General features: G+C 53.8%; 11 protein-coding genes across 11 annotated transcripts; 7 read left to right on the plus strand and 4 right to left on the minus strand.

Annotated features, from left to right (window-relative positions):
- Nucleotides 1-497: 497 nt before the first annotated feature.
- On the plus strand, nucleotides 498-4,032 carry MYCGRDRAFT_76122 (uncharacterized protein; the record flags this gene model as incomplete). The annotated part of the gene is made up of 6 exons (XM_003848752.1): nucleotides 498-912; nucleotides 977-1,304; nucleotides 1,361-1,838; nucleotides 1,891-2,077; nucleotides 2,129-2,293; nucleotides 2,348-4,032. 6 exons carry the CDS (start codon nucleotides 793-795, stop codon nucleotides 3,704-3,706), a joined length of 2,637 nt encoding a protein of 878 aa, XP_003848800.1.
- A 669-nt stretch (nucleotides 4,033-4,701) lies between these two features.
- On the plus strand, nucleotides 4,702-5,511 carry MYCGRDRAFT_76127 (uncharacterized protein; the record flags this gene model as incomplete). Its single annotated transcript, XM_003848753.1, has 2 exons — nucleotides 4,702-5,008; nucleotides 5,075-5,511. 2 exons carry the CDS (start codon nucleotides 4,783-4,785, stop codon nucleotides 5,509-5,511), a joined length of 663 nt encoding a protein of 220 aa, XP_003848801.1.
- A 790-nt stretch (nucleotides 5,512-6,301) lies between these two features.
- On the plus strand, nucleotides 6,302-8,854 carry MYCGRDRAFT_48377 (SWI/SNF chromatin remodeling complex component; the record flags this gene model as incomplete). Its single annotated transcript, XM_003848754.1, has 1 exon — nucleotides 6,302-8,854. One exon carries the CDS (start codon nucleotides 6,302-6,304, stop codon nucleotides 8,852-8,854), a length of 2,553 nt encoding a protein of 850 aa, XP_003848802.1.
- A 1,829-nt stretch (nucleotides 8,855-10,683) lies between these two features.
- CYP-44 (putative P450 monooxygenase) lies at nucleotides 10,684-12,370 on the minus strand (the record flags this gene model as incomplete). The annotated part of the gene is made up of 4 exons (XM_003849142.1): nucleotides 10,684-11,108; nucleotides 11,166-11,727; nucleotides 11,815-11,877; nucleotides 11,927-12,370. The coding sequence occupies 4 exons, from the start codon at nucleotides 12,368-12,370 to the stop codon at nucleotides 10,684-10,686; spliced, it is 1,494 nt and encodes a 497-aa protein (XP_003849190.1).
- Nucleotides 12,371-12,770: 400 nt separating this feature from the next.
- GGS3 (geranylgeranyl diphosphate synthase 3) lies at nucleotides 12,771-14,497 on the minus strand (the record flags this gene model as incomplete). Its single annotated transcript, XM_003849141.1, has 3 exons — nucleotides 12,771-13,519; nucleotides 13,575-14,144; nucleotides 14,204-14,497. The coding sequence occupies 3 exons, from the start codon at nucleotides 14,399-14,401 to the stop codon at nucleotides 13,202-13,204; spliced, it is 1,086 nt and encodes a 361-aa protein (XP_003849189.1).
- A 1,526-nt stretch (nucleotides 14,498-16,023) lies between these two features.
- CYP-57 (putative P450 monooxygenase) lies at nucleotides 16,024-17,790 on the plus strand (the record flags this gene model as incomplete). Its single annotated transcript, XM_003848755.1, is given in 3 exon segments — nucleotides 16,024-16,250; nucleotides 16,264-16,926; nucleotides 17,001-17,790. The coding sequence occupies 3 exon segments, from the start codon at nucleotides 16,024-16,026 to the stop codon at nucleotides 17,788-17,790; spliced, it is 1,680 nt and encodes a 559-aa protein (XP_003848803.1).
- A 3,431-nt stretch (nucleotides 17,791-21,221) lies between these two features.
- On the plus strand, nucleotides 21,222-21,482 carry MYCGRDRAFT_30635 (uncharacterized protein; the record flags this gene model as incomplete). The annotated part of the gene is made up of 1 exon (XM_003848756.1): nucleotides 21,222-21,482. A coding segment is annotated over one exon (261 nt), but the record flags the coding sequence as incomplete, so codon positions are not given.
- A 347-nt stretch (nucleotides 21,483-21,829) lies between these two features.
- On the plus strand, nucleotides 21,830-22,487 carry MYCGRDRAFT_62954 (uncharacterized protein; the record flags this gene model as incomplete). The annotated part of the gene is made up of 2 exons (XM_003848757.1): nucleotides 21,830-22,244; nucleotides 22,296-22,487. Coding segments are annotated over 2 exons (477 nt in total), but the record flags the coding sequence as incomplete, so codon positions are not given.
- A 174-nt stretch (nucleotides 22,488-22,661) lies between these two features.
- On the minus strand, nucleotides 22,662-23,818 carry MYCGRDRAFT_87717 (uncharacterized protein; the record flags this gene model as incomplete). Its single annotated transcript, XM_003849140.1, has 2 exons — nucleotides 22,662-23,026; nucleotides 23,083-23,818. 2 exons carry the CDS (start codon nucleotides 23,816-23,818, stop codon nucleotides 22,662-22,664), a joined length of 1,101 nt encoding a protein of 366 aa, XP_003849188.1.
- Nucleotides 23,819-24,178: 360 nt separating this feature from the next.
- MYCGRDRAFT_49175 (uncharacterized protein) lies at nucleotides 24,179-24,637 on the minus strand (the record flags this gene model as incomplete). Its single annotated transcript, XM_003849139.1, has 2 exons — nucleotides 24,179-24,295; nucleotides 24,383-24,637. 2 exons carry the CDS (start codon nucleotides 24,635-24,637, stop codon nucleotides 24,179-24,181), a joined length of 372 nt encoding a protein of 123 aa, XP_003849187.1.
- Nucleotides 24,638-25,495: 858 nt separating this feature from the next.
- MYCGRDRAFT_76134 (putative Het-C2 heterokaryon incompatibility) lies at nucleotides 25,496-26,219 on the plus strand (the record flags this gene model as incomplete). The annotated part of the gene is made up of 2 exons (XM_003848758.1): nucleotides 25,496-25,832; nucleotides 25,925-26,219. The coding sequence occupies 2 exons, from the start codon at nucleotides 25,519-25,521 to the stop codon at nucleotides 26,217-26,219; spliced, it is 609 nt and encodes a 202-aa protein (XP_003848806.1).
- Nucleotides 26,220-26,350: the final 131 nt, after the last annotated feature.

The following is a 26,350-nucleotide window of genomic DNA, read 5'->3' on the forward strand; positions in this document are numbered from 1 at the left end:
TCCATGAGATGAGAACGGAGCTCCCCTCACTGCAAAGTGCGTCGCATCTCTCAGCAGTAAAATGAGAGGAGCTTGGTGAGCACAGGATATGATACAAGCACCTGTCGACCACGCGAGGCGCGTAACTTGGTCAAGAAACAAGGCACGCTTTAGAGCATGCACATGTTGCGTGTGCCGCGTCCATGGCAGTAGACCCAAGGTAGTAGTAGTGTGCCAACAAAGAGAAAGGTGACGATGATTGACCGACTTCCTTCTCCCTCGTTGGTTCTTCCCTTCGCGCCGATCGAGATTGCTTTGGTCATTATTCTGAGGTGAGGCGTGTAACTCTGACGTCGTGCGCCCGCTACCACATTTTACCTTTGGCGAAATGTGTCCGTGCTCGTCTCTCTCCCTCCCGTTGCGGACGGGTCTTCAATTGGCAACCACCAGCCTCGCCTCTTTCTCTCTCCTGCTCTCTTCTCTCTTCCCTCCCGCAAACAATCACACTCTCTCTCCTACACCATCACCACACTCACCACCACATCACCACAACCAGCGCTTGCTTCGATATCGCGTCGCATAATACCCCAGAGATACCCCATTTGCTTTACCGAGCATTGTAATATCCACCAACACATGCGCTAGTGTCGCTGCTGTCGGCCACGAAAACATCAACTCCATCCACCTTCCATCAACAAACCAACAGACTCTTCACCACCAGAGTCTTCATCGCATCAGCTCGCAACACCGCGACCTGTTCCTCCCGCAGAAGCACCTGCTACCACCGAGAAACCAGTCTCACCAACCGCCACCATGGTCGGAACTCCCAACGTCAACGTGCCCACCGATCCCAAGATCAAGGAGAAGGATGTCAACGCTAAGCTCCAGCTTTTCGGCATCTACGCCGCCTTTGCCAATGGCAAGGTCCCATCCGTACGTTGATGCCATTGTTTTTGATGTTTCTCTCACGCGCGGCGCTGACAATTTCACCCCACAGAACAAGCAAATCGATGTCGCAATGAACAGCGCACTCGAGTGGAAGGGACTCAAGAGCCCATCCAGCAAGCTCTCAACAGAAGGCCAGAAGCTGGTCGGTGATCTGCGCAAGGTCATCGAGCAGGCCAAGGTTCTGTTACTCACAAAGAACCAAGGCGATCTCCTTCAGGACTTCATCTGGCAAACTCAGCACCTCGGTTCCGGTGACGCCAACAAGGTGTCTGCGCCGATCGACAAGGACACTGCGCAGCAGCACGGACAGCAGGCGCTTGAGGGTCTCCGCACCCTCGGACAGCTCATCATCACCAACGGTCAATTCCGCAAGCTCTGTAAGTTTGCGATGATGATGGACATGCGCGCAACATCTTGCTAACACGTCTCACAGTGAAGGATGCCTCCGTTCTCGTCCGCGACATTGCCGGTGACGCCGCGCAAAACGCCGCCAACAAGGTCAACCCCGGTGAGGAGGAGCTCTCCAGAATCGATGAGCCCGCTCAAGACAACACCTGGCACGACGCCCCAGATCTCTCCAAGGACAACTTGAAGAAGCAGGCTCAGGCTAAGATCCCAATTGGCAAGAAGGATCTCGAGAAGGCCGCCGGCGATGTCAACCAGGCTGCCGACCCCAACAACTCCCGCGATCCCAACCAGACCGCCGACCTCGCCGCGAGGGAGGCCCAGCAGGGTCCAAAGAACACCAGCATCGACCCCAAGGCTGGCGCTCAGCAGGCCAAGGAGAACGCGAAGAAGCTCTACGACGAGCGCGTCGATGAGGAAGATAAGCAGAAGGCGCGCGAGTACCGCGAGAAGACCAACGAGTACTTCAAGAAGAAGATGCCCAAGGAGCGCCGCGAGCAGACCATGTACGTGTGGAACCGACGACCGATCAAGGATACACAACTGACAGCATCACAGCTACCGCTTGAAGAAGATGGTTGTCGAGATCCAAGGCCACTCCGACTACCAGCAGGCCATTGACACTCTTCTCCGCCTGGCTGAGGAGTACAACGGACACGCCAAGAGCGTGGCTGACCAGACCACCGGAGCCGTCAAGGGTGCTCACTCCCAGACTAGCCTGCAACGCGCGGAAGCTGACCTCAAGGTACGAACAGGTTTTATGACTCAAGCTCGACCAATGCTGACATCGCTCAAGACTCTCTTGGAGCGCTTCGCCAACTCGACCTCGTTCGACGACCTTTTCGACTCCATCAACCAGATGTACAAGAACGCCGAGCAAGACCCCGAGCTTAGGAACTGGTTCCAGAGACTGAACCGCTTCATCCGCAAGTGCTTGAAGGAGCAGGGCTACATCCTCCAGGTATGTTCTGCGACATCGCACACCGCACGAATGCATCACTGACAGATATCACAGGACGAGTCCAACGAGGAGTGGAACCAGATCTACGACAAGGGCAACTTCCTCCTCCGCGAGCGCTACCGCGACGACACTAACCGCATCGCCGATGAGGGCAAGTTCCTCGCCGAGCAATTCGAGAAGGACCCACAGAACGATGCCTTTGGCAGGTCCATGGAGAAGCTCTTCAAGGACTTGGGCAACGACGAGAACGGCAAGGCCGAGTTCAAGCCTCACTTGGTCAAGGACTTGACCGAGGTCATCCTCCCTGCGTTCTTCACACACGTCCGCTACATTCCAATTCCTCGCATTGAGGTGTCCGACCCGCAGATCGACGCCATTGTCGAGAACCTCGTCATCGAGGGCAACAATCTCGCACCCAACCAGCTCGAGTTTGGCAGCGACAACTACTGGGCTTGGGGACGTATGGGATACAAGTCGACCAACAAGAACAAGGTTCTCCTCTCCGTCGCCGGCGTTCAGTGCGATCTCCGCGACGTCGCCTACTACGTCAAGCGCAAGCAGGGCTTCCCAAGCATCACCGACAAGGGTGTCATGGACATTTCCCTTGGCGGCTCCGGCTTGAGCTTCAAGGTCGCAATGGAGACTGCTGACAAGACCGACCGTGCTCACTTCTTCAAGATCAACAAGGTCACCGTCGACCTCCAGAACTTGAACATTAAGCTCAAGCAGTCCAACCACAAGCTTCTGTTCGGTCTCTTCAAGCCTCTCTTGTTGAAGGTCCTCAAGCCAGTCATCCTCAAGGCTGTTGAGAAGCAGATCCGCGACAACGTCAAGCAGCTCGACGCCAAGCTGTACGAGGTCAAGCAGGAGGTCGATCGCGCCACCGAGGAGGCCAAGAACAACCCCGACCCCGAGAACCTGAAGAACATTTACCAGCGCTACTTCGAGGCCTTCCAGAAGCAAATGACCAAGGCCGACAAGAAGAAGGAGAAGCTGCAAGAGAAGAAGGAGAAGACCGATGTCAACGTGGCTGTCACCCAGCACGACTCGATCTTCAAGAACATCAGCCTGCCCGGTGGCATCAGCACCAAGGCGACCGAGTACCGAGACCTCGCCGCCAAGGGTGAGGCGTGGCAGTCGCCCGTGTTCTCGATTGGCTCCGCCAGCGAGAGCAAGAACCTGCCATCCGCCAGCAACCCAAGCCGCAAGTCTCGCAACACGGCTGCCGGCGGCGTCCGTGGCGGCAACGTTCCCTCCACCTCCAACAACGCCAACGGCTTCTCCTCGCAGGTCAACGATGCCTTCAAGCCCAACCAGGACACCCTCGGCAGCGGTGTCGGTGGCACCAACCTCGGCAGCGGTGTCAACACCACTCTTGGTAGCAACAACCCCGTCCTCCAGGGCAACGTTTAAATCATACAACGTTTCTCATGACTGGATGTGTTCGGCGTTGGGAAAAAGCGAGATGATACCCGTTTTTTTGGAACAGACAGGACAGAGCAGAACAGGACAGGACGAGACTCAAGAAATGTTTTCCGTTGTTGACGTTGTGAGATCGATGATACCACTACTGCGAGAAGAAAAAGTGTGCTTCCTTTTTTGCTTTTGCTTGATTTTTTTTGCGCGGACGATGCGAGTAATTATAATGCGGATATGAGGTGGGAGACTGGGGGACTTGTGGTGAGTTCTTCCGGTCTTTTCGCTGAGTGGACGTTGTGAAATGGATCTTTTTGTTCTTCACTTTTGATGATGTGTCTTTTCAATCGACATAGCTGCAGGTTTGACATGCATGAGGTGCTCAGGCAGTGTCCACTTCTGGTCGCTCCAAAAAGCCTGGATGTGCTCCTTTCTCACCCTTGTGTACCTCCTAGTATGGAGTGCGGTGATGTCACTCGCTTGCTTGACATGTGAAAGCTGCAAGCTGCAAGCTCTAGCTCCAGCTCCTCCAGCTCCGGGATCCTTCTTCCTTGAGATCGTCTTTCCAGGTACATACTTTGTCTCAGCTCCATTGTCTCAGCTCCCGCTCATCTACGCTACGAGAAAGCTAATCACGCAAAAAGTTTGAATTGCATTGCGGAACGAGAGTGTCTTCAGAAGTGCTGGACTCAGCACCGTTGACCAGGGCACTGTTGAGGACTTGAACGCGTTACCTTTCGGAATCTGGTTATTGGCTTGTTACCTCTCTCTCCCTGCAAGCACAAACCTCCATCAGCGGCCGCACTGCACCACTGGTCTTTGGATACATACGGACTTGTGCACGGCAGGGTTCTGAGGCATTGTCGCCATCTCGCTCGCCTGCGAACTTGCTTCAACCCTAAAGCTCAACCCTAAGCTTTTGGCTTCGATTTGCTGCTACACAAGAAACACTTTCCGGTTATTGAACGGCTTCATCTCAAGAGATTGCTAGCGGTCGATTGGATCCCCTGGAGTGAACATATTGACATACCACCAGACTCCGGCATTACGAGTCCTCTCGATCTCTATCCAAAATGGACAACCCCATCCACGAAATCACACCAATCGTCCACGCTCTCACGCAAGGAACTCCTCAACAACAAAAGGACACGATCAATCAATACTTCACTCCCGACGCCTCTTTCGTCCACCCCTTCTGCCGGACCGGCACTTTCGACGGAAGTCGAGTCTTAATCCACGCCATCTTCCAATGGTACAAAGTCCTCAGTCCAAGAATCGAGATCGAAGTCGAGTCAATCGGTACGTTCCTCCTCTACTCTGAGCCACTGATCTTCAGAGACATGGTACTGATGGGGAAGGTTGTAGCATTCGACGAAAAAAACCTCCTCCTCTACCTGACAATCCACCAAGTCTTCGCCATCTGGTTCGTCCCCTTCTACCGCGTCTCCGCCCGCCTCACCACGATCCTCACCCTCGTGCGTCGGAAACCTCACCGCAACCCATCTGCCGTCGGTGGGCATGACCACACGCCGAATAAATATTATATTTCCCAACAGGAGGATCTGTATCAAGTTAGTGAGTTTATGAAGTTTGTGTTGCCGTGGGGGGTGGGATGGGCGATTGCGGTGGTGTTTGGGGTTGTGGCTACGGCGGTTTGTGTGGTGGGGGCGTTTTTGGGACGGCCGGTTACGAGGTGGAGGCAGAGGCAGAGGAGGGAGAATGGGAGTGGGAGTGGGAGGGTGGTTAATGGGGCGGGGAGGGGGTGGGGTGGGTTGGTTGAGGGGGTGAAGAAGGTCGATTGATGGGAGGTGATGAGGGTGAGAGATGGTTCGTGGTGCAGAAGACGACAATGGCACTGTTGAATACGTGCAATCGCCAATATCGTCCCCTCGTACCAACAGAAGATCTGTTCGATTGAGTCGGGTTCTTGCTCGTAGTGAGTCGAGATCCGCGATTCTAAAAGATCTGTACGAAAAGACACGACCGGATTGCTCAGATATGTCGTCGTCGGTGCCTCTCCCTTGCAATGAGACGAGGTCGTCGATGCAACTCGCACTCTCGGGTGTCGATGTGTCAAGATCGATCGTGGCTCCATCCGGCATTGTTGGCAGGCAATGCTCATGGACTCGTATAAGACCCCGCTTTGTCATTCGAACATTTACACTCGACTCGTACCATGCTTCCGCTGTTCGCATTTCGCGAAGGAACGGGCATCGAGGTGGACAAAGACGAAGAAGTTGTGATCCCTGATGACGATGAACAACAGATCTTTCCGAGATCTCGGCAGCGTTGCACCGGCCCGCTCTCCGATCCAGATCGCGAGGAAATCGCGTTCGGGCGCGTGCACGACACGCGAATCCCTGAAAATGACGACGATGATCCGCTCATTTGTTATGGGAGGATCCGACTCGAGAAGGATATCGCGTTCTGTTCTGGCTTCATATACATTTGGGTTGAACTTGGTACAACAGAACATTTTCCTCTCCGTATACACATCCAGCCATGTCGTCGGACACAGCAAAGTCCACGCCTCCGACTTCTCCGGACAGCGGCCATGGCACAACCGACGCAATGCAAAAGGAGGAAGCGAAAATGGCAGAGGCGAGGAGGAAAGCCGATGAGAAGCACGAAAAGAAACTAGCCTCCGAACGAGAAAACGATCGAAAAGGTGGGAAGGAAGTCGTGGACACCAAGTACAAAGCATTGGAGTATCTGCTCAGCCAGAGCAAGCTGTACTCGGCCATTATGCTCCAGCAGATGACATCGCAGGAAGAGGCCGAGGAAGCAAAAGACGAAAAGAGCAAGAAGCGGGCGCAGAAGAAAGAGGAGAAGGCTGAGAAGGCGGCAGAGGCGAGCCAGAAGAGAGCGACGAGAACGGCTGCTGCGGTGGAGTCTGCTGGGCAGGATGCTGCAGCGCAGTCGCCGAAAAGAGAGTTGCCGAAGAGAGGAAAGGCGGCGAAACAGACGAAGGGGTCCGGGAAGATCTCGGATTATGTGAAGAAGGATGATGTGAAAGCGAAGTCTGGAGAAACGTCGATCTCGGAGGCGTTGGCCGCGGAGACGAAGGATGCCGAAGTGAAGCCTGGCGACATTGGTATGCAGGATCTGCGATCTGCAAAGCAACCCGAGCTGGTCAGTGGGGGTTTGATGCGGACGTATCAGCTGGAGGGTCTGGACTGGTTGACATCGTTGTACGAGAATGGTCTGAACGGTATCCTTGCAGATGAGATGGGTCTGGGCAAGACCATTCAGACTATTTCGTTCATCGCATTCCTGCGAGAGAGAGGCGTCAATGGTCCGTTCCTGATTGCAGCTCCACTCAGCACAACAAGCAATTGGGTCGCCGAATTCAAGAAGTGGACACCCACCATCCCGGTCGTGCTCTACCATGGCAGCAAGCAGGAGCGAGAAGAGATTCGCAACAAGCAGTTGAAGAACCCTGGCAGTGAGGAGTTCCCCATCATCTGCACTAGCTACGAGATTTGCATGAACGACCGCAAGTTCCTGGCGCATTATGATTGGAAGTTCATCATCATTGACGAAGGGCACCGTATCAAGAATCTGAACTGTCGACTCATCCGGGAATTGCAGTCGTATCAGTCAGCAAATCGTCTTCTCATCACGGGAACGCCTTTGCAGAACAATTTGACGGAGTTGTGGTCCTTGCTGCACTTCCTCATGCCGAGCATCTTCGACAAGCTGGAGTCATTTGAAAGCTGGTTCGACTTCTCCGCGCTGAAGGAGAAGAATGGATATGAACAGATTTTGTCTGAAGACCGAAAGAAGAATCTCGTCGCCAGTCTCCATGCCATCTTGAAGCCTTTCCTTCTGCGAAGAGTCAAAGCAGATGTCGAAACTTCGCTGCCGAAGAAAAGAGAGTACGTCTTGTACGCTCCTCTAACGCAGACTCAAAGAGAGCTGTATCATGAGATCCTCGAAGGCAACAGCAGAGCGTACTTGGAGAACAAGGTGGTCGAAAGTCTCAGTGGAACCACAACGCCAACAAGCACACGCAGTCGCAGCTTGAAACGAAAGGCCATCGATGGAGCCTCGACGCCCAACAAAAGCGCCAAGTCAAGCCGTGCCTCCACACCAGCTACGAACAAGAGTTCAGGAGCACGATCCCGCAAAGCAAAGAAAAGCCAGACATACGAAGAAGTCTCGGACTCGCAGTACTTCAAGCAGCTGGAAGACGTCGAACCCTCCTCACCGGCGGAAGAGTCTCTCAATGACTCGGAAGCAGAGGAAAACGAACGTGCCAAAACCCTCGCCCTTGCAAAACGAGAAATCGCGGGCAAGAAACTCCAAAACCCCATCATGCAACTCCGACAATGCTGCAACTCGCCTCACAACTTCTACTACCCCTTCGACATGGACGACCACACTCCCGTGGACGAGACGCTAGTCACAGAGTCCGGCAAAATGCTCCTCCTCGACCGACTCATGCCCGAACTTCTCCGCCGCGGGCACAAAGTCCTCATCTTCTCACAATTCAAAACGCAGCTCGACTTGCTAGATACCTACTGCCAAGACCTCCGCGGCTGGCCAACCTGCCGCATCGACGGCACAGTCGCACAAGTCGATCGCCAGCAGCAGATTTTGGAGTTCAATGACCCGAAGAGCGACTTGAATATCTTCTTGCTGTCGACTAGAGCCGGAGGGCAGGGTATCAATCTCGCGGCGGCCGATACAGTCTTGCTCTTTGACTCTGACTGGAATCCGCAGCAGGACTTGCAAGCTCAAGATCGCGCTCATCGGATTGGGCAGACGAGGCCGGTGATTGTTTACCGCTTTGCGACAAAAGGGACGGTGGAGCAGATGCTGCTGGAAAAAGCGGACAGTAAACGGCGACTTGAGAAGCTGGTCATTCAGAAGGGTCGCTTTCGCAGTGGTCCTCGCGGCGGGGAGGGTGCGGGCGAGGACTTTGCAGAACTGCAGAAATTGCTGGGACGGGACGATGGCGAGAGGATTGATGTCGAGGATGGAAAGGGTCTTCTGAGTGATGAGGAATTGGCGGTGTTGACGGATCGGAGTGAGGAGGCTTTTGAGAGGGCGGAGAAGGGGCTTGAGGTTGGTGGTGGGGTGTTTAAGAGTGTGAAGACGGAGGCTGGTGGGGGAGGGTTGTTGGAGAGTTTGCAGAAGTAGGTGAGGAGATAAGAGAAGAGGAGGCAGCCAGTGTTGATGGTGGTGTTGAATATTGTGAGATGGCTGTGTAAAGTAGGGCTGCGAAGATTGTCATGTGAAAGCAGCGCCAAAATTGTAAGATTAATTCCTTCACTTCACTCTCTTATTGGCGCTGCTGCCGAGAGACTTGCCATGCCAACGAAATGTGCAGCATCTTTGTCAAAACACCGCTTGGTGTGGAAGCTTTTGGACGTTCGAGATGACTTGCCATTGACACCCTCCGAGCATTGCAAGCAAATCCGAAACTTTTGAACGTCTTCCTCATCATGAGATCCGACTCCGTCGCTGAAGCGATGGCGTCAAATGATGCGGACCACAAATAGTACGCAAGCCTTCAACAAGTTCTTCTCGGGTCACCACTGACCCGTTGCCCTATTAGCCCACCATCCAACGAGGTCCAGATCAACAAGTCAACCACCACCTCCCTGCGCCTCGTCGACAATTGCCTGCAAGCCTTCGCCATCAACGCCTCCACCCTGAGCAACGTCCTCTTTCGGAACTGCGCCTTCTCGAACGTCATATTCACCAACTGCGGTTTCAAAGACGTCACGTTCTCCGGGCTCGAGTGGAGTAATGTGCGCATTTCAGGGGTTGTGCTGCGAGATGTGGCTTGGGATGGAATCGGGATGAAGAATGTGAGTCCTTTCAGGAGGTGTAGATGTGCAAAGGAGATGAAGCTGACTCTGTGGATGTGCCTAGGTATGCATCACCGACGAGATGCGTTTGCGCCGTTTGCATGGGATCATCAACTTACCGATTCGAGATCGAGATACCACTGCGCTGACCAGGAGCGTCGTCTTCACGCCTGGTCAAAGGCGAGATGAAACACAGCGAGCTGCGCATCATGCCTCTGTCGCGGTTGTTTCGGAGAAGTCCGCCATGTTTCTGAAGCTGCCAAAAGCGGTGCTACACCGGATCATCGATCATGTCTTCCCTGATGGCGAGATTATTATCAGCGATAGGGACATCACGGCGTACCCCAATACCAGGCAGACTCAGTACTGTCTGGGAAACGATCGTAAGAGGTTCTATACATACCAAGGCCAGGCAGGAGCCCAGGATGATCAAAAGCTCGCCCTGCCTCTGCTCCGCACGCATTCCCGGCTTCACAGACTTGCCATATCCCACATCTACGACCGCCGCTTCACATTTGCAAGTCCGGAAGGATGCCTGGCTTTTCTGCACGACCACCAGAGATCTCAACATCACATCAGTCGACTCGGTCTGCGCTATGGTCCGGACACAAGTCTTGCGGCGTGGAGAAGATTGTTTGATATCCTGGTATGGGAGCGGCCTGAGATCCGTGAGTTGAGCCTCGTATTAGACCAAGCCTTCTGGACGGTTACACCATGGGAGCAGGGCGTTGAGAGCATGATGCGGTGGACCAGTGAGCAGCAAAGTGGGGTAGTAGGCAAGGACATGTCGTTCCTCGAGTGCGTTGCGAGTGTGCCTGGCGCGAGACTGCTGAAGGCCGGAGAGGTGAGAGTATTCTTGGAGATTGACGGGAGTGTTTTGGATAGGAAGAGGGCGGAGTTCGTGAAGGAATTGGAGACGGCGCTGAGATCGGGGATGCTGCAGCATGGAGACATGGCCAACTGTACAGCGACGGGCTGTCATTGCGCTGTGAGAGTGCTGGAGCATTGCTGCTATTGGAGGCATAACTCAGGCGAGCCATAGGTAATATGCATGCACAAGTAATCAGTTGAGTCCCATGAGATTTGTTTCCCAGCAATCCTTACGGGAAATTGCTATCAGTCCTGCTTTCCGAAGCCATTAGTTGTTTGGTTTGTCTACAAAACAGTCGCTTCTGTCCGACGTCTGACGCTTAGCTTCAGAGACGGGTCAGAGACACAGGTAAATCCATGGTCGAATGCCCTCGGCATCTGGCCTTCCTCAAATCTCAGCTCGTACTTGAGCAAGATGTAGATCAGCGCAATCTTGACCTCGTTTGCTGCGAAGAAGCGGCCCGGACAGGCGTGTACCCCGTAGCCGAAGGCGATGTGATCTGGCGACGTCGAAACAAGCGGAGCCATGTCGCGCTTCATGGGGTCTTCTCGCATACGGAGGAAGCGATATCCATCCCAGGTCTTTGGTGATGACGGGTGCACTTTGGCATCCCACATCCGACTCGAATCAACCAGTATGCTCTGACCTTTTGGGATCACGGTACCATTCGATAAAGTCACACGCTCTGTGGCTATTCGACCCATCGACGCTAGGGTATCTGCTGTCAGCTGGAATGACGAGCATATGATCCACTCAATCCGCTTACCGATGGACAATGGCTTCATACGCTGACTCTCCTTGATGCAGCTATCGAGTAGCTCCATTCGTCCGAGCGATGCTGTTTGCAGGACGCCGTCTTGGTTCATAATCGAAATCATTTCTTCCCTCAGCGGCGCTATGATCTCAGGATGCGCCGCGATGTCCGCAAGCGCCTGGGACAGCAGATCGGTGGTCGTATGAACGGCAACAGCCGAAAGAGACAGCTGGACGATTTGAGGATCGTAAGACGCCGTACCTGCGGCACACTCGATCCAAGCAATAGCATCGTCGAAGACTGTCGCCTTTCCTCCAGTGTTTTTGGCTACGAGTTTCGACCGTTCCGCAAGGACAGGTTCAATCGTAGCTCTCGCCTTGTGTATCGCTGCACGACTCAAACGGCACTTGCTGAGAAACAAGCTTGCGATAGGTCTCAGCCAAGGAGACCAGAGCCGGAGGTCCTGTGCCGCAAGGAAAGCTAGTACAGCATACTCCTTGGATACTTTTAGCCATTCAGGGTTGTGGCAAAGCTCCGCTCCCAGAAAGACTCGCGACGAAGTACGAGCTACTAACTCAAGGATCGTGGTTTGAATAGTCAATTCGTGCCAGTCTCGTTATGTCAGTGAGGTCATGGAGCTCGGAACGAGGCACACACATACCTGAGTTGGATCCAAACAACTCCGATACGGCCACTGATATTTCGTCGACAAGTGGAGTGGTGACTTTGGCTTCTCTTTGCGTTAGTGAGATATTTCTTGACACGATATGTACGGTTCGCTTGCCTAGTTGCTTCGTGAGATCTCTGTTGATGACGGTCTTGACGATGTGGTTGTTGTAGTCGTCTCGGAAGACCTCGAACCCAGGCAGGCGGCCATGCATCATCTTCTTTAACGTTAGCGAAGCTGAGTGGTAGATGGAAAACAAGGCCTTACTCACTCTTTCAACTTGCTGCCGCAGATGGAAACGTTTGTCGTTCCGAATCTCGTTGGCCATGCTTCCGGGCAATACCATGAGTACTCCAGTATCACTGTAGATTGAGACTGGCGAGTTTTGATGCTTTCCAAACCAATCGGACAGCATTGGCCTAGCATTACCCAAGAAGGCAATCTTGATACGCCGATCAGACAGCTCAAAGAAGCCTTTTGCATTCAAGAGAGGGTTGGAGGATCGATCGCTCCAATGAACTGCGACCGCCGCGAGTGCTAGTATGATCATCAGATAGGGAATTGGTGAGTCTGCGATGTCGGCAGCGATTTCCAGTATGCAACACACCGCGAAAGTGTTGCTTCCATCTTGGGCGAAAGTTTGAGCTTTACTGCGCAAGACCTGCCCGTGCGGTTAGTGATCTGCTGTATTTGGTGGGTGTGTCGGCTTAAGTCGTTGTAGTGCAGAGTGAATCGCTGGCTAGTACACGATGGTCAACCTGTCTGGCGTATGCGCCAATCTAGCATTCGATGTCCGTCGCTGCCGAACTAGGATGGCCGAGCGCATGCTCTCGGGCTTGTTGTCAGCATAATCCGTTGGCAGGGTTGCTGACATGACAGCAAAGACGCCCACGGTCAGCAATAATCATCATTCATATGTCGATTATCCCGCTTAGAGTAGCAAACGGCACAATCAAGAATGCATTATGTCGTTCGGCTTACCGAGATCGGTCAAGAGGCGCTTTATCAGCCACCAAAGGACCATTGCTTGTCATTATCCCTCGATTCGTGCGACACCCAGTGCCTCCTGATGTGGAGCCGAGGTGCCTTTCCGATAACTGTCTACGAAGAGGTTGCTTCTTCGATATCACCGGTCAGGCAGACAGTGCAGTCTGTTCCGCAAGTTGGCTCTCCCGCAATAAGTCATCATCTGCTGCAGTGTCCGCATCCTGGTAGCATGCCGTGCATTCTTGTCTTTCTCAGGCATTGCGGCAGTCCTTGCATGTCACATCTCATCCCAGCATTCAGGTTCTTGACTGACGACGAAACGAAGTTGCCGAGAAAGCAGTGCTCGATGCCTGTAATCAACCGGCGGTGCTGCAAGGTTTGTTTCGAGAAATCGTCAAATCCAAAGTCTTCGCAGTACCAGCTCGAGCATTGGGTTTCCAGATCCGAAGGCCAACTCCAGTGACTTCAACTCTTCGAGGATATCATCTTGCAGGTCTTTGAGCAGCGAGATCGTCGCATTCAAGGCACCCCCTGACCTCATCTTCTCCAAGATCAGCTTCTTCATGCTCAATGGCATCTCTCCAGTTCTCTTGTGTTGCAAGATACCCTTTATCATGATCTGCGTGGGATCGGAACCGGCGAGACAGTAGATGAGCGGCAATGAGATCTTGCCCTCGTCGAGATCCTCGCAGAAGCCTTTCTGGTTGGTATACTATTGGAAGGTTAGGCATGTCTTCATGATAGCCGAGATTTGTATGCAACCTCACCTCATCTGACACGAGGTTCTGGTAATCATCGCGAATTTGAAAGTAGCGCCCAAGCAGTGTTATGAATCGTTCAGCATCAATGTGATGGCAACTCGTGCTGGATTCGCCTTGCATCAGCCTGACACAAAGACGAAAGAGTCCTCCCGTCTTGTGATCCACCATGTTCAGGTACTCGTCCACCGATGGGATGTAGGTGTGGTGCTTCCAGTGCAAATCCAGAGCCTGTCCGCAGTGTAGATTCTTCAGCTCTTCGACGAAGACGGTGGCGGCGTCCACACCGCGGAGTTGTCGAAGCTCTTCAAAGGCGCATACAAAAACCCAATTGGCGGAATTGATTGTTTGCGCTGTGCCAAACAAGGTATGTGCTGTCGGCTTACCTCTCCGCAGCGTCGAATCGTCCTCGATATCATCCAACATCAGGGAGGATTGATGAAGCATACCAATGATGGACTTGATAGATGTTGACGACCCAGCTGGCACCGCAAGCCAGGAATCGAGGGCATCAATGAATGTCTCCCTGATTCTTTTCGAAGGGAGGGTTCTGATATAGTCGTAAGGAGCCCTGACTGCCTATGTGTACGTGCTGGTCAGACTGGGGGAGAGTGATACAATGGCTTGTCAGTGCTTACATCTTCAGAAGGCTTCTGTACTCGACTTTGAGCGCCATTGGGCGCCAGCTCTTTACTACCGTTGCTGTCGATCTCAGTGTGGATGATTTCGCTCCCTGCACCCCGAGCGACCATTTCAGTAGCTGTGGTACTCGAATAGGCTTCGTTCATGTGAGACATGCCACTGCTCCCGGCAGTTTTGATCGTACTGATGTGCATTGCAGAATCGGCCCTTGCAAGGTCTTTGTCTGACGTTGACCGTCGGTGAAACACATTGCCCACCAGCACATATTCTGGCTGATCGAGGTCTTCTTTGCTTGGATAACGAGGAGCGTATAGGCTCCAGAATTCAGAGCCCGAGGCTGCGTACTGAGCTGCCATAATGTACTTGCGGTGAGTTTCCGGGATTGAGCCTTCGCTCTGTTCCAGATTTCTGACCAGCGATAGGTGCCGTTCTTGGATATCGACGTAGATCGCCCGAAGTCTCTCGATTGCTTTGACGTCCGAGCAGTTGAACTGTCGCATTAGGATGCAGACCGCGTTGAACGGCACATCCGAGCCGGGTGTTTCGAGGTGATGTTTGAGCTCTTTCGGCCAGCTGTGGCAATCATTGATCAACGCAGCTGTGTATAATGCAGTGTTTGCAATTTCGGACAGCTTTTCTTTCTCCGCCTTGGTTAGATGAACTCCCAGACCAAAGCACGACATCTCCTGGAAGACACTGCGACTGGTTAGCCGAAACGTACCTTCAGGGAAGCTTTGCATGCTAGCTTACTCGAGACCGCAGTTGACCAGCCGAACTGGCAAATACTCCTCGATGGTGCAAATGTCGGATGGGGGAAAGGTAGCCGTCTCTAAACCGTCGCTATAGGTGTTCATCACATCCATGGCCAGATCCCGGTCCATCACCATCATCTCGACCAAAATGCTGGCCTGGAATTGCTTTGTTTTGATGGCCACGCTCGCGTTTCCCTGCACAGTATTGCTGTGAGAATCCCTTCCCAGCGAGCGTTGAAGTTCCGCATTGAACGACGTGGCTTGGTCCCTATCGACTGCATCATAGTAGTCTTGGAATCGTTAGCTCTGAAGTTCAACGGGGTAGACATTCAGGCCTACCGTCGTTCATGATCGTAAAGTCGGTGAATCTTGTCATGAGCGCAAGCCTTTCAGGAAGACATTCGGGTATGGTGAAAGCCACCACGTGAACAGCACCCAAAGCAGGGTAATGGCCCGTGGTTTTGGCATCCAAGTCCGAATCGACTTGAGCGGCGAAGTCGTCGCGGATCTTGTTTGCCGCTGCTAGGCATCGAGCATGTTCGCGGTGCACTGCTGTTGGAAACCTGCTCAAGGTCCCAGACTGTTTGACAACATCGTCCGGAACAGGAATCGCAAATTCTGCCATGTTCGTTGAGGACTTGCTGTCGAAGTGGCAGCAACGATTGTGGCGAGATGGTATTTGTGTCTGGTCGTCGGAGGACTCCTGTCCTAAATTGTCCGATGCCATGAGTGTAAATATGAGCCCTAGCCATAATCTCTGGTGTCATAATTTTGATATTGACACTGTCAGCGTAAGCGATGAGAAGGGCATGTAAGCTCTGCTTACCATGAAGTGGGGCGCAAAGACACAATGCTTAAGCAGACCTGTCGATCACGAAGAGGCAGCTTTGCCCATTTCCGTATATCGCAGAATTCCGTCGACGTTTCTGACATAAATTGTCTCCGACCTGGGTCGAATACATGCAGTGCCGCACCTTCGAGAGTCGTCGATTCGAATTGCTCCCTCAATCGCCCAAAGGTCGAAGTCCAGCATGACTGCTAGACCTGCAACCGTTCGGAACGTGATGAGCTCTCTCTCGACTCGCGACCTGGCATACGGCGCCCTCTTCAGCCTGACGTGGGTAGTCGTGGTCCATGTCATCTGGCGCATCGTGCATTATCGCTACTACCATCCCTTACGACACTATCCAGGTCCATGGCTGGCAAGTGTTACACGCATGTGGCTGGCATGGCACCACTTTTGGGGAACCGAGCTGCATGCGCAGTGGGCGCTCATCAAGAAGCACGGTATGTCGCGATTGAAGTCCGGGGTGTTCAGTACCAACAATCCTTGCAGGACCGGTGATCCGTATCACGCCGACCATGCTGCTGGTGGCGGACAGCAAAGAGATGCCCATCATCTTTCATCGCAGAGACACCAAGTCTCGTTTTTACTTGCAAGGCTATGTTGGCAAGAGTAACAGCATCCTGCTTCGAGAACCAGGTGCTCATGCCGCACATCGCCGCCTTATTGGCGCTCCATATGCTCTTGCAAACATTCAGCGGACGGAGCCATTGCTTGACAAACATATACTGCACTGGATTAGCACCATTGACGCAAGATATGCTGCCCTCGGCAAGCCAGTAGACTTCTCGCACTGGTCTCACTTCCTGGCATATGATACCATCACCGATTTGGGTTTCAGGAATCCTCTTGGCTTCGTCAAGGCCGGCTCTGACGTTGGCAACCTCATTGGGGGCTTCCGGATTGGCATGCTCATGTTTGGTGTGGCAGGTCGCTTGTACCCTTTCACGGAGAAGCTGCTCAACTCGTGGTTCAAAAAGTGGCTGGTCGTTCGCACGGAACAGCAGTTGGGCTTCGCAGTAGTCATGGAGAAAGCTGGAGCAATCCTTGCCGAGCGCCGCGATCGTATCAAGCGTGGTCTCAAGGCCGAGAAAGGAGAGGGATCGTACGATCTTTTGCAGGCGTGAGTAAAGACGAATGACGTCGCTGTATGGCCGGTCCAGGAATCTTCTACTAATCACCATTTGGTATTTGCAGGTTCATGGATGCTCGCACGCCGGACGGCGACCATCTCGCTGACGATACAATCGTCTCTGAAATTTTTGTGGTCCTCGGCGCCGGCTCGGATGCCTTCGGAAGCGCGTCGACAGCCTTCATGGCATCGATATTATCACGGCCCACCATTTTCAGACGACTCATGGATGAATTGGAGGATGCGATAGCTGATGGGAAGCTGAGCTACCCGGTCCCGTCTTACGCCGAAGTATCGCAGCACCTGCCCTACTACGCCGCCTGTATCAAGGAAACGCTGCGATTGGACCCGAGCGGCGCCACTCTCCTACCTCGCGAAGTCTGCCCAGGCGACCCAGAGCTGATCCTGAACGGCCATGTAGTCCCCATCGGCACCGAAGTGGCCATGAATCCATGGATCGCGCATCGGGACGTCAACCTGTACGGTCCAGATGCCGAGGAGTACAACCCAGATCGCTGGCTCAGTGATCCCGCGAGGACCAAGATATACGAGAAGTATAACCTCGCCTGGGGTTATGGCGCTCGTCTTTGTCTTGGCAAGCCCTTTGCCATGATGGAGCTCTACAAAGGACCGCTCTCATTGCTCCTCAACTTCGATGTGACCATTGCTGAGATCGGACCGAACACGCCGGCGCCGCATTCGGAGATGTATGCCACGGTGAAAGTATGGGGAGACGTCTGGTTGCAGTTGCAGCGCAGTGATCGGTGGTCGTCGTGGTCGTCCTTGGGTAAAAGCCACATTCCGGGCGAGATTGAAGACAGGAGCGGGCAGGACGGCGAGACTGAGGTGCGGTGACTGAGGTGCCCGGATGATTTTTGATTACATAAGCAAAATTCCACCAAGGAAATGTTGCCTTCCCGATCCACAACAATCTCGTCCATCCGTTAATTCAGCAATGAGGCGCGAGCGGTGTCATTCAATATGGCCACCGTTGACGTTGGGAAAGTTTCGAGTACATCGAGCGGCTGCAGGGTGATGACCTTTATATCCAAAGAATACGCCGCTGAGATTTCCAAACCCTCGAGGCTACCTTCCTGGGCTCTCCAGCCCTCGAGCGCATCAATGAAGCTATTCAGACCGGCCGGCCATGGTCCAGCAGTAGCAGCCATGCTGCGTGTTGGCCAAGAAGGAAGCGAAATTCCTACTACGAGCCATTTGCCAGCCGGGCCCTGTGCTGATGTTTCGTCTCTACTCCTCTTCGTCAGTCGGCTTCTGACCTCGAACACTCACAGCGGCAGGCGTTCGCTGGAAGACCAGCAATTTCTTACACCATTTGGCGAGGTGTGGCACCGCTTGAACAGCCAAAACTGTTTGACATGCTCCTTGAAGGCTTCGTCGTTCCTCGAGAGCGTATATACGGCATCATCTAGACCCTCGGATGCCTCTTTTGCGTCGACCAAAGGCTGGAACCGACAAGCTGATGCCGAAAATACGCCCAACAAAGCGACCCAGCTCCACGCAAAGCTGCGCAACATCGAACGTCGTAGACCAAGCCGTCGCTCAGATATTGACAGAGCACCACCGAAGGGCAGGTCGATGTCCGTGACTTCTGGCCTGGACGGTTATGCCTACCAGCTCTCTACGACGGTTTCCGTTCGAGCCAGTGATTATGCGTGAAGTAAACATGGTTGCGATTACTAGTAATCAGTCATCAGCCGTGTAGTGCTGACGCAGTTCGGCTTACACATGCCCGCGCTTATAATTCACCGGACGATACTCTGGTTACACGAAAATTGAAGAAAGCAGAAGAGAATCGCTTGTCGCGGATCTACTTCTGTGGAATCCGAGTCCGTCCGCAAGTTCGAAGCAGCCTTTGTCCTTCACATGGCGTGGCGTGGAACATGCTGGAGATTCTTCGGAAGCTTACGGTCCAGACTCGATGGGAAGAAACATGACATTGCTGACATTACGAATATGGTCAGCAATAACGCTCAAGTATAACGCTCAAGAAAATCGCGCAAAGTAAGCTTGCGGGTTGCAATATCGCATTCAGACCCATTGCAACCGGTCACGAACACGACCAAATCCCCAACAGGCATCCTTTTCGGGCTGTACGCTGCCGTCTGAACACTTCAGCGAACTCGGGTCTAGAATTATATCGCTGCACTTGGATTCAGCATCGTCTGATCGCGCAAGAATGGTCGTGAGCAACTAATCGGCACTCGAGCTGGAGCATTGCAGCATCGTTGGATGGGCTTTATCCGGAACGTACGACCCGACAAAGCCAGTACTGGTTGATGCCGGCGAATCTGGCGGTCCTCCACGCTTCATATCCAAGACGCAGGCAACGGATCTCGTCGCTTCGCTGGTTGGTGCGCTGCAAGGGGTTCGACCGTCTGTCTCCACTTAACGAACGATAAACTTTATCCCATTCTGGTGCTGGCGATATGCGCTCATCGTGCCGCTGGACAGGCACAAACACTGCGTACACTGTACCGAAGCTCGAACATCACTTTCGAGTCTCAGACACTCGGTATGTAATCACCACGGAAGAGCGCCTCGAAGCAGTCCGTGCCGCCGCTACAAGCTCGACAGAGATCATCATATTCACCGACATCCTGTTTAAACGGCCTCGAGACACGCCGCCTGGATTGCGGGCCCTCCATGATCTCCAGAAGCCATCAAGCAGGGAAGATCTGTACGCTACCATACGCACGATTGACAACACCTTGGTCTCTACCCTGACAACTACGTCAGGCACAACTGGATGACCGAAGATGGCAGCTCGTACTCAGCGAGGCATGGTGCTCGAGAGTGCCGCAATCGAAGAGCCGGTCAAATCATATGAAGTTCGTCGCTTCTACTCCACCCCAATTTTCCACGGTCTCTCGGCACCCGACATGGTACGTCGCTGCACATCGCCATTCCAGCGGCCATACTCCCAAAGGCTCGAGGATTCTCTATTCTCAGTCAGAACCCGTGCAATCTTCACGCATCACAGCGAGACCTAGTCATTTTCCCGGAGAAGCCTCGGGGCCTCGCACGTACAACCCATCGTCGTTCCTTGTAGATTAGGTAATCAGACATGGTAACAATAGCGTGATCAGACAGTCGAAAATCTCTTCCTTGAGAATACGTAGCCAGACAATCAATTCAACACCAGTTCAGCGAGGTATTCCTGAAGGCGGTGAGGACCAAAGCAGGGTGTTCCAGTTACCCTGCAACATGCCTCTTCTTTGTTCCGTCAACCCCCAGGGTGGCTCTGAGAGACTATCAATCGAACAAAGTGTCAAGCAGACGAACAGACGTTCAATTTTCGAAAGCTAAGCACTCAACAAGGTTCCCGAAAATCTGGTAGGACGTCTGGAACAACAAGTCTGGTGTGAGGTTTTGCGCAGCAATTGTATCGGGAGTCCATTCGTACAATATTGGCCCCTGGTATAACCCTTGCGTCACGAAGCATAAACGTGCTGCCCACGCCCGCATAGGACGCGAGGGATCAATGGCCAATGATTATAGCTGTCACACTTGTGCTCATCGTCTGGTGGACCAAGGCGGCACGCCCCTTCGAACCACAGGAGACAAGGGTCGCCTTGATTTCAAGACATGTGCTGAACACTTGGTCCCGGTTCGACGTACATCCTGCCTGAACGAGAAAAGCTTGCCGTACTTGTAACCAGCGACAAATGAGGTCTTGTGCCAGTCGAGTCACTCTCTAAGCTCCTCCACGACTGGACATGTGGATATGCACGGCAACGAGTCCAGCGGTCTCACGGCCCAAGAGCGGCGCCGGGAACAGAATCGTCTGGCGCAACGGCGGTTTCGAGGTAGGCCATCCGCATAGTACTGTCCGCTTCGGGTAACGCTGACAATGACATGGCAATGCAGAACGCAACTTCCCTCGGAGCAAAGGTACACCGAGGTCGGCTTCCATCTCTCCGGAACCGAATTCCAGTGAAGCACAACGGCGGCGGACTCGAGGACGCCCAGCAACTGCACAGCCGGAGTCGATCTCAACAGGAGTGCAACAGCGAGGCGGTCTTTTGACTGAACAAACTTCGGGCTCGGAATCCCCCATCGCAAGCCCAGACAGGCGTACAAGCCAATCGGCATCGGCCGCTTCAGACTTCAACTTTACATTTGACAACTTTGTGGACTTTAGAGACAGCCTGAACACCCTGAGCTTGCCAGACATGGCCACTTTGCTCTCCACGCTCCCTGAATCTCAGACGGCGGATACGATCGACACAGGCCTGCAATGTTTGGAAGTCGAGGCCCCGCAAGATAGCCCGCTGCACATGGCGGCGCGACGCGGATCGCAAAAGATTGTCCAGATGCTGCTTCAGCATGGCGCTGACATCAACGCGCGAGACGCCCAAAGCATGACGCCATTGACGCTTGCAATCCTCCAGAACCACGAGGCCGTGGCCAGCATATTGTTGGCCCATGGGGCCGACGTATTGGCGCTGGACCACCAGCAGCGGTCGGCACTACACCTCGCTGTATTGCATCGCCGCGAACGGCTCTTGAGGATCATAGTCCGGCATTGTGGCAAGAGCAGTGGTGTGCTTGATAGCTACGACATGGAAGGCCGTACGCCGTTGCATGTCGCCATCGGGATGGACTTCGTCTCGGCGGTTGAGGTTCTGTGTGCCGGTGGCGCCAATGTACAGCTGCAGCCCGGCTTGCGAATTATATGAGAGATGGTTGGATTATGCGAGCTGCTGATGATGAGACAGGTGAGGTTGTGGACAAGAACGGTGTCGCTTGCGGGAGAAATCGCGGGGACAGTCTTCCGCCCGCTGGCCCCGTATGGCCTGATTCAATGCTTAATAATAAGGTAAACTCGATGCTCCCGTCGTGTTGTGTTGGCTAGTGTCATCAATATTCGCATCAATACCGTATATCAAAAGTCTCTTTTGCCCTCTTTGTACATCTCTCCTTCACCATCACCCACTGAGGTACACCACCTACGGAGTGCACCTGGCAATATGCGCCATCCGCCCTCAAGTGTCTGACTCATCATGGTCTTCCGCGCCCTCGGCCGGAGTACGCTCTACTTCATAGGCAGCGCCAGCACCCTCATAATGCTGAACGACAACTTCGTCGAAATCACCGTCATAAACGGCTCCTCGATGTCACCCACTCTCTCGCCCGACTTCGCTACCACCGCCGCGCGCGATCTCGTGCTCTGGAACAAAGCCTACCCTACCCGCCGTCTCCGACGAGGAGACGTCGTTCTATTTGCATCCTCCACGGACCCCGAAGAAACCGTGGTGAAGAGAGTGGTGGCTCTGCCGGGAGATTTGGTCCACCTTGACCCGAGGAGAAGACCCGCAGACTCGATCAATGGTCGCGAGAACCCGGCGGCGAGGAGGTGGGACATCATGTACGATCAGGGGAGAGGCAAGGTGCAGATCCCGCAGGGTCATCTGTGGGTAGAAGGCGATAATTGGAGGATGACGCGGGACAGTCATATGTACGGACCAGTGAGCAGGGCTTTGGTCAAGGGAAAGGCCGTGGGGATTCTGTGGCCGGCAGGGAGGTTCGGACAGAAGCCCTGGGAAGAATGGAAGGGCAAGACGAAGGTTGTGGAGAGACCGAAGGGAGAATTATGGGGTGATGAGTGGGATTGAAAGGACGAGCAGGAGATGTTCGACAAATGCGAAGGAGACGAGCCTCTACAGGACCTCCAAACGTGCGTCTCTTTCTTGACGATCTATGGTCTACTTCTTCCCGAAAACGACCTCGATCTGCTTTAGCAGAGCATCCGTCACCTGCTGCGTGGATGCCGAGCCACCCATGTCTTTGGTCCGGGTCTCAGGATTACTCGTTACGTTCTCGATGGCCTGCATCAAGTCATCTGCGACTTGATCGAGCTCACCCTTACCGAGCCACCGAACCATCTCCGCCGCCGACCAGAAAGCTCCCACTGGATTTGCAATGCCCTGGCCCGCAATGTCGGGTGCTGAGCCGTGGATAGGCTCAAACATGGAAGGGTACTGCCGTGTAGGATCGACGTTGGACGAAGGTGCAATACCAATCGAACCAGCGAGCGCGGCTGCGAGGTCACTCAGAATATCGGCGTGGACTGGAAAGAGATTGTCAGTACGGCATGAGCAAACCAAGGACGACAAGACAACTTACGGTTCGTCGCGACAATCGTGTCCAAGCTCTCCGGCTTGTTCACCATCCGAACCGTCATTGCATCAACGAGCATCTTATCATGCTTCACGATTCCCTCATACTCTTTGGCCACCTCATAGAACACCTTGTCCCACAACACCATACCATGCCTCTGCGCATTCGACTTGGTCACCATGGTCAACAACTTCCTCGGCCGGGACTTCGCCGTCTCAAATGCAAATCGTACGATCCTTTCGATGCCCACACGGGTGAAAATGGCCACTTCCGTCGCGACAGTGTGAGGGCTATTGTCATGCGTCGTGCCACCTTGACCGGCATACTCGCCCTCACTGTTCTCACGAATGATGACCCAATCGAGGTCTTGCGGACGTTTCTGGCACTGTGCGAGCGGAGCCGTGGTTCCGGGTAAGATCCTCGTGGGCCGGACATTGACGTATTGATTGTTGTACTTGCGAATCGGCAGGATCAGGTTCCAGAGGGAGATATGGTCGGGCACTGAGGGCCAGCCTACGGCGCCGAAGTAGATCGCATCGTGTTTCGCGAGCTGTTGCATGCCATCTTCGGGCATGTACCAGCCGCGTTCGAGGTAGGCTTTTGAGGACCAGTCGAATGTGGTGAAGTTGAAGTTGAAGGTTCCTACCACGGAGGCGAGCTTGAGGAGGATTGCTTCGGCTGCTTCTGTGATTTCGGTGCCGATGCCGTCGCCGGGGATGGAGGCGATGTTGTAGGTCGTCATGGTGAGTGTATTGAGGGCCTTTGGCGAGTCAATGGCTGTAGTTGAGGACTAGATGAAGTGGATGAATGCATTACTTCAATAGTGATGTGGGAGAGAGCTATGGTGGAAGTGCCTAATCGTTCTTCCGAACTCTGTGCCCCGCATTGGTTGGTTTGCGTCGCTGCCATTGACATTTGCTCTCACGCTCCTGAGAACAGCTCATAGTTCCCGCGTTCATCGTGACGGATTGTCAAGTTGAAAGTGGAGCAGGTGTATGTGTGGCTCCACATCGGAAGCACAGAGCAGACGGCTTCCAGTATGCTGGCTACAAACGGATCAGAAGAACAGTATGTACAGTCTCCAACAGCATCTATGCCATATCTACAAAGCCCTGGGATCATCCCACGTCGCGGTGTGCGTATTATGATCCGCAAAGTATGCCACACCCTGGGCATTCCGCAATATCTCCCATCCTGCCGGCAGCTCGCCCATAGGGTTCTCGGGTCGTTCGAGGGTGGTAGTCCTCAAGGCGTGATTGGCGTAGTACGTCTGGCCCTCGTCGTCGGTCAATTCTTGCCAGGCCACGGGTAGACCTGAGTCCGGAGAGGGACCTGGTCTCTGCCAGCTGGTGGTTCGAGTGGCGTGGTTGGCATAGTAGGTTCGGCCTTCGCTGTTGGAGAGTTCTTCCCAGTGGGGAGGCAGTGGTGATTGCGTGGCTGGAGGGTCGACAGTGGAGGAGGACGTGGTAGTAGCAACGGGTTGTGAGCCATCCGAAACTGGGAGGTTGTCGCTCGCTGGACGATGACTTCGGTCCACGGGATTCTGAGATTTGTCGGCCATCGCGTCCTAGTCGTGGCTGTCTGCGTCTGAATGAAGGTTGAATCTCGAGATTGGGTCGAGCGAAGGAAGACGCAGTCTTGGGCAGCCTTATGTAGAAGACAGCGGCGCAGACTCCAGACGGAACACACTGCTCACCCCTGAAATGCCTCACCAGACCAAGAATCCTACAGCGTCAGCTGGATCACGTTCCGGCGTTGCTTCGCTGAGGCATTTTCTTCCAGTCGACTGCGCCGCCCGGAGTCGGACCGCAAGTCTTAACCCATAAGAGATCTTTTCGACTTTTGGGGGATTGTATCGTGACTGCAGCGGAAGGAACAGACCGAGACACCTCGCGATCTCCGCGAGTAGAAGAGCATGGCAATCGGCCGGTGGTCCATCGTCATCGACATGCTTGTGTTTTTCGAGCTGGACAAAGGCCCGGATGACATGGAAAGTACTTACGACGAGTGAAGTGCAGAGACCACAAGATCGCATTCTTACCTGAGAATCTTTTCCTGCATACTTCTGTATATCGTTGCCGCTGCCGCTGCCGTGCGGTTCGATTGACGCAGACTTCAAGTTCCAGTGCCGTGTACTGCTGCGTCCTGCGGGCGTCGGCGCGTAGGCATACATCGTGCGAATATGCATTGACGGTCTCGACATGACCGTTATCGGCGATGTGCTTGACGGCAAAGATGGTGTGTATGTGGGATGGTGAAGTCAGAAGAGAAGAGAGTGGAGTCGAGACAGCCTTCCAGGTTCCCCGGAGAGTGGCTGCGTGTCCCTCCTTGCAAGGGTCCAGATCATTGTCCTCGAGACATCCTCAAATCAACCACACTCCTTGACTCCCTTCCTACAACACCTCATCCCCTCTCAATCCTCCAAACAAAACCACCGCAACCATGGCCCAAGCCTACAAACCCGGCTCGACCTACTTCGAAGACCGCAAATCCTTCAACGACGTCTCCATCGGCTCGGACGACTCGATCCCCACAACCGCCTTCCTCGAAGCCGCCGAAGCTCTAACCGGACTCTTCGATGTGCTCGGCAGCGCGGCCTTTAAACCCGTGAAAAATGACATGGCGGGAAACATCACCAAGATTAGGAATCGCCAATTGGAGAGTCCGATTGAGTCGGAGACGCTGCAGGATTTGGTGAGGAATGAGTTGAAGACGAAGAAGCACACTGCTACGGAGGGGTTGTTGTGGTTGGTGAGGTGAGTGGTATATAATTCCCTTCCCTCCATGCTGGATTCATCGTCGTATAAGCAGTCTGGACAGCTTGCTGACATGCTACCCTATAAAACAGAGGCCTCGACTTCACCGCCCAATCCCTCCGCCAAAACTTCGCTCGTCCCGACGAAGAGCTTTCCCAATCCTTCCGAGACGCCTACGGCCAGACGCTGAAAAAGCACCACTCCTTCATCATCAAGCCCATCTTCTCCGCCGCCATGTCCGCCACTCCATACCGGAGGGACTTCTACGCGAAATTGGGAGACGACCAGCCGAAGGTGAACAAGGAGCTGGATGCGTGGTTGGTGGGATTGGAGAAAAATGTGGCGATTCTGAACAAGTTTTTGGCGAGTCCGGAGGCGAAGTGGTAGAAATGGGAGGAACGGGAGGGAGGAGATGGAAAGTGTGTTGAGCATGGTGAGGGAGGAGTCGGAATAGTCAATCCAGGGACAACAATGGGCAGGTTCTGATTTGGGTATTCTTTGATTTGCATAGGGAACGA

The sequence above is a fragment of the Zymoseptoria tritici genome, chromosome 10 (assembly GCF_000219625.1).
Source record: "Zymoseptoria tritici IPO323 chromosome 10, whole genome shotgun sequence".
Taxonomy (NCBI): domain Eukaryota; kingdom Fungi; phylum Ascomycota; class Dothideomycetes; order Mycosphaerellales; family Mycosphaerellaceae; genus Zymoseptoria; species Zymoseptoria tritici.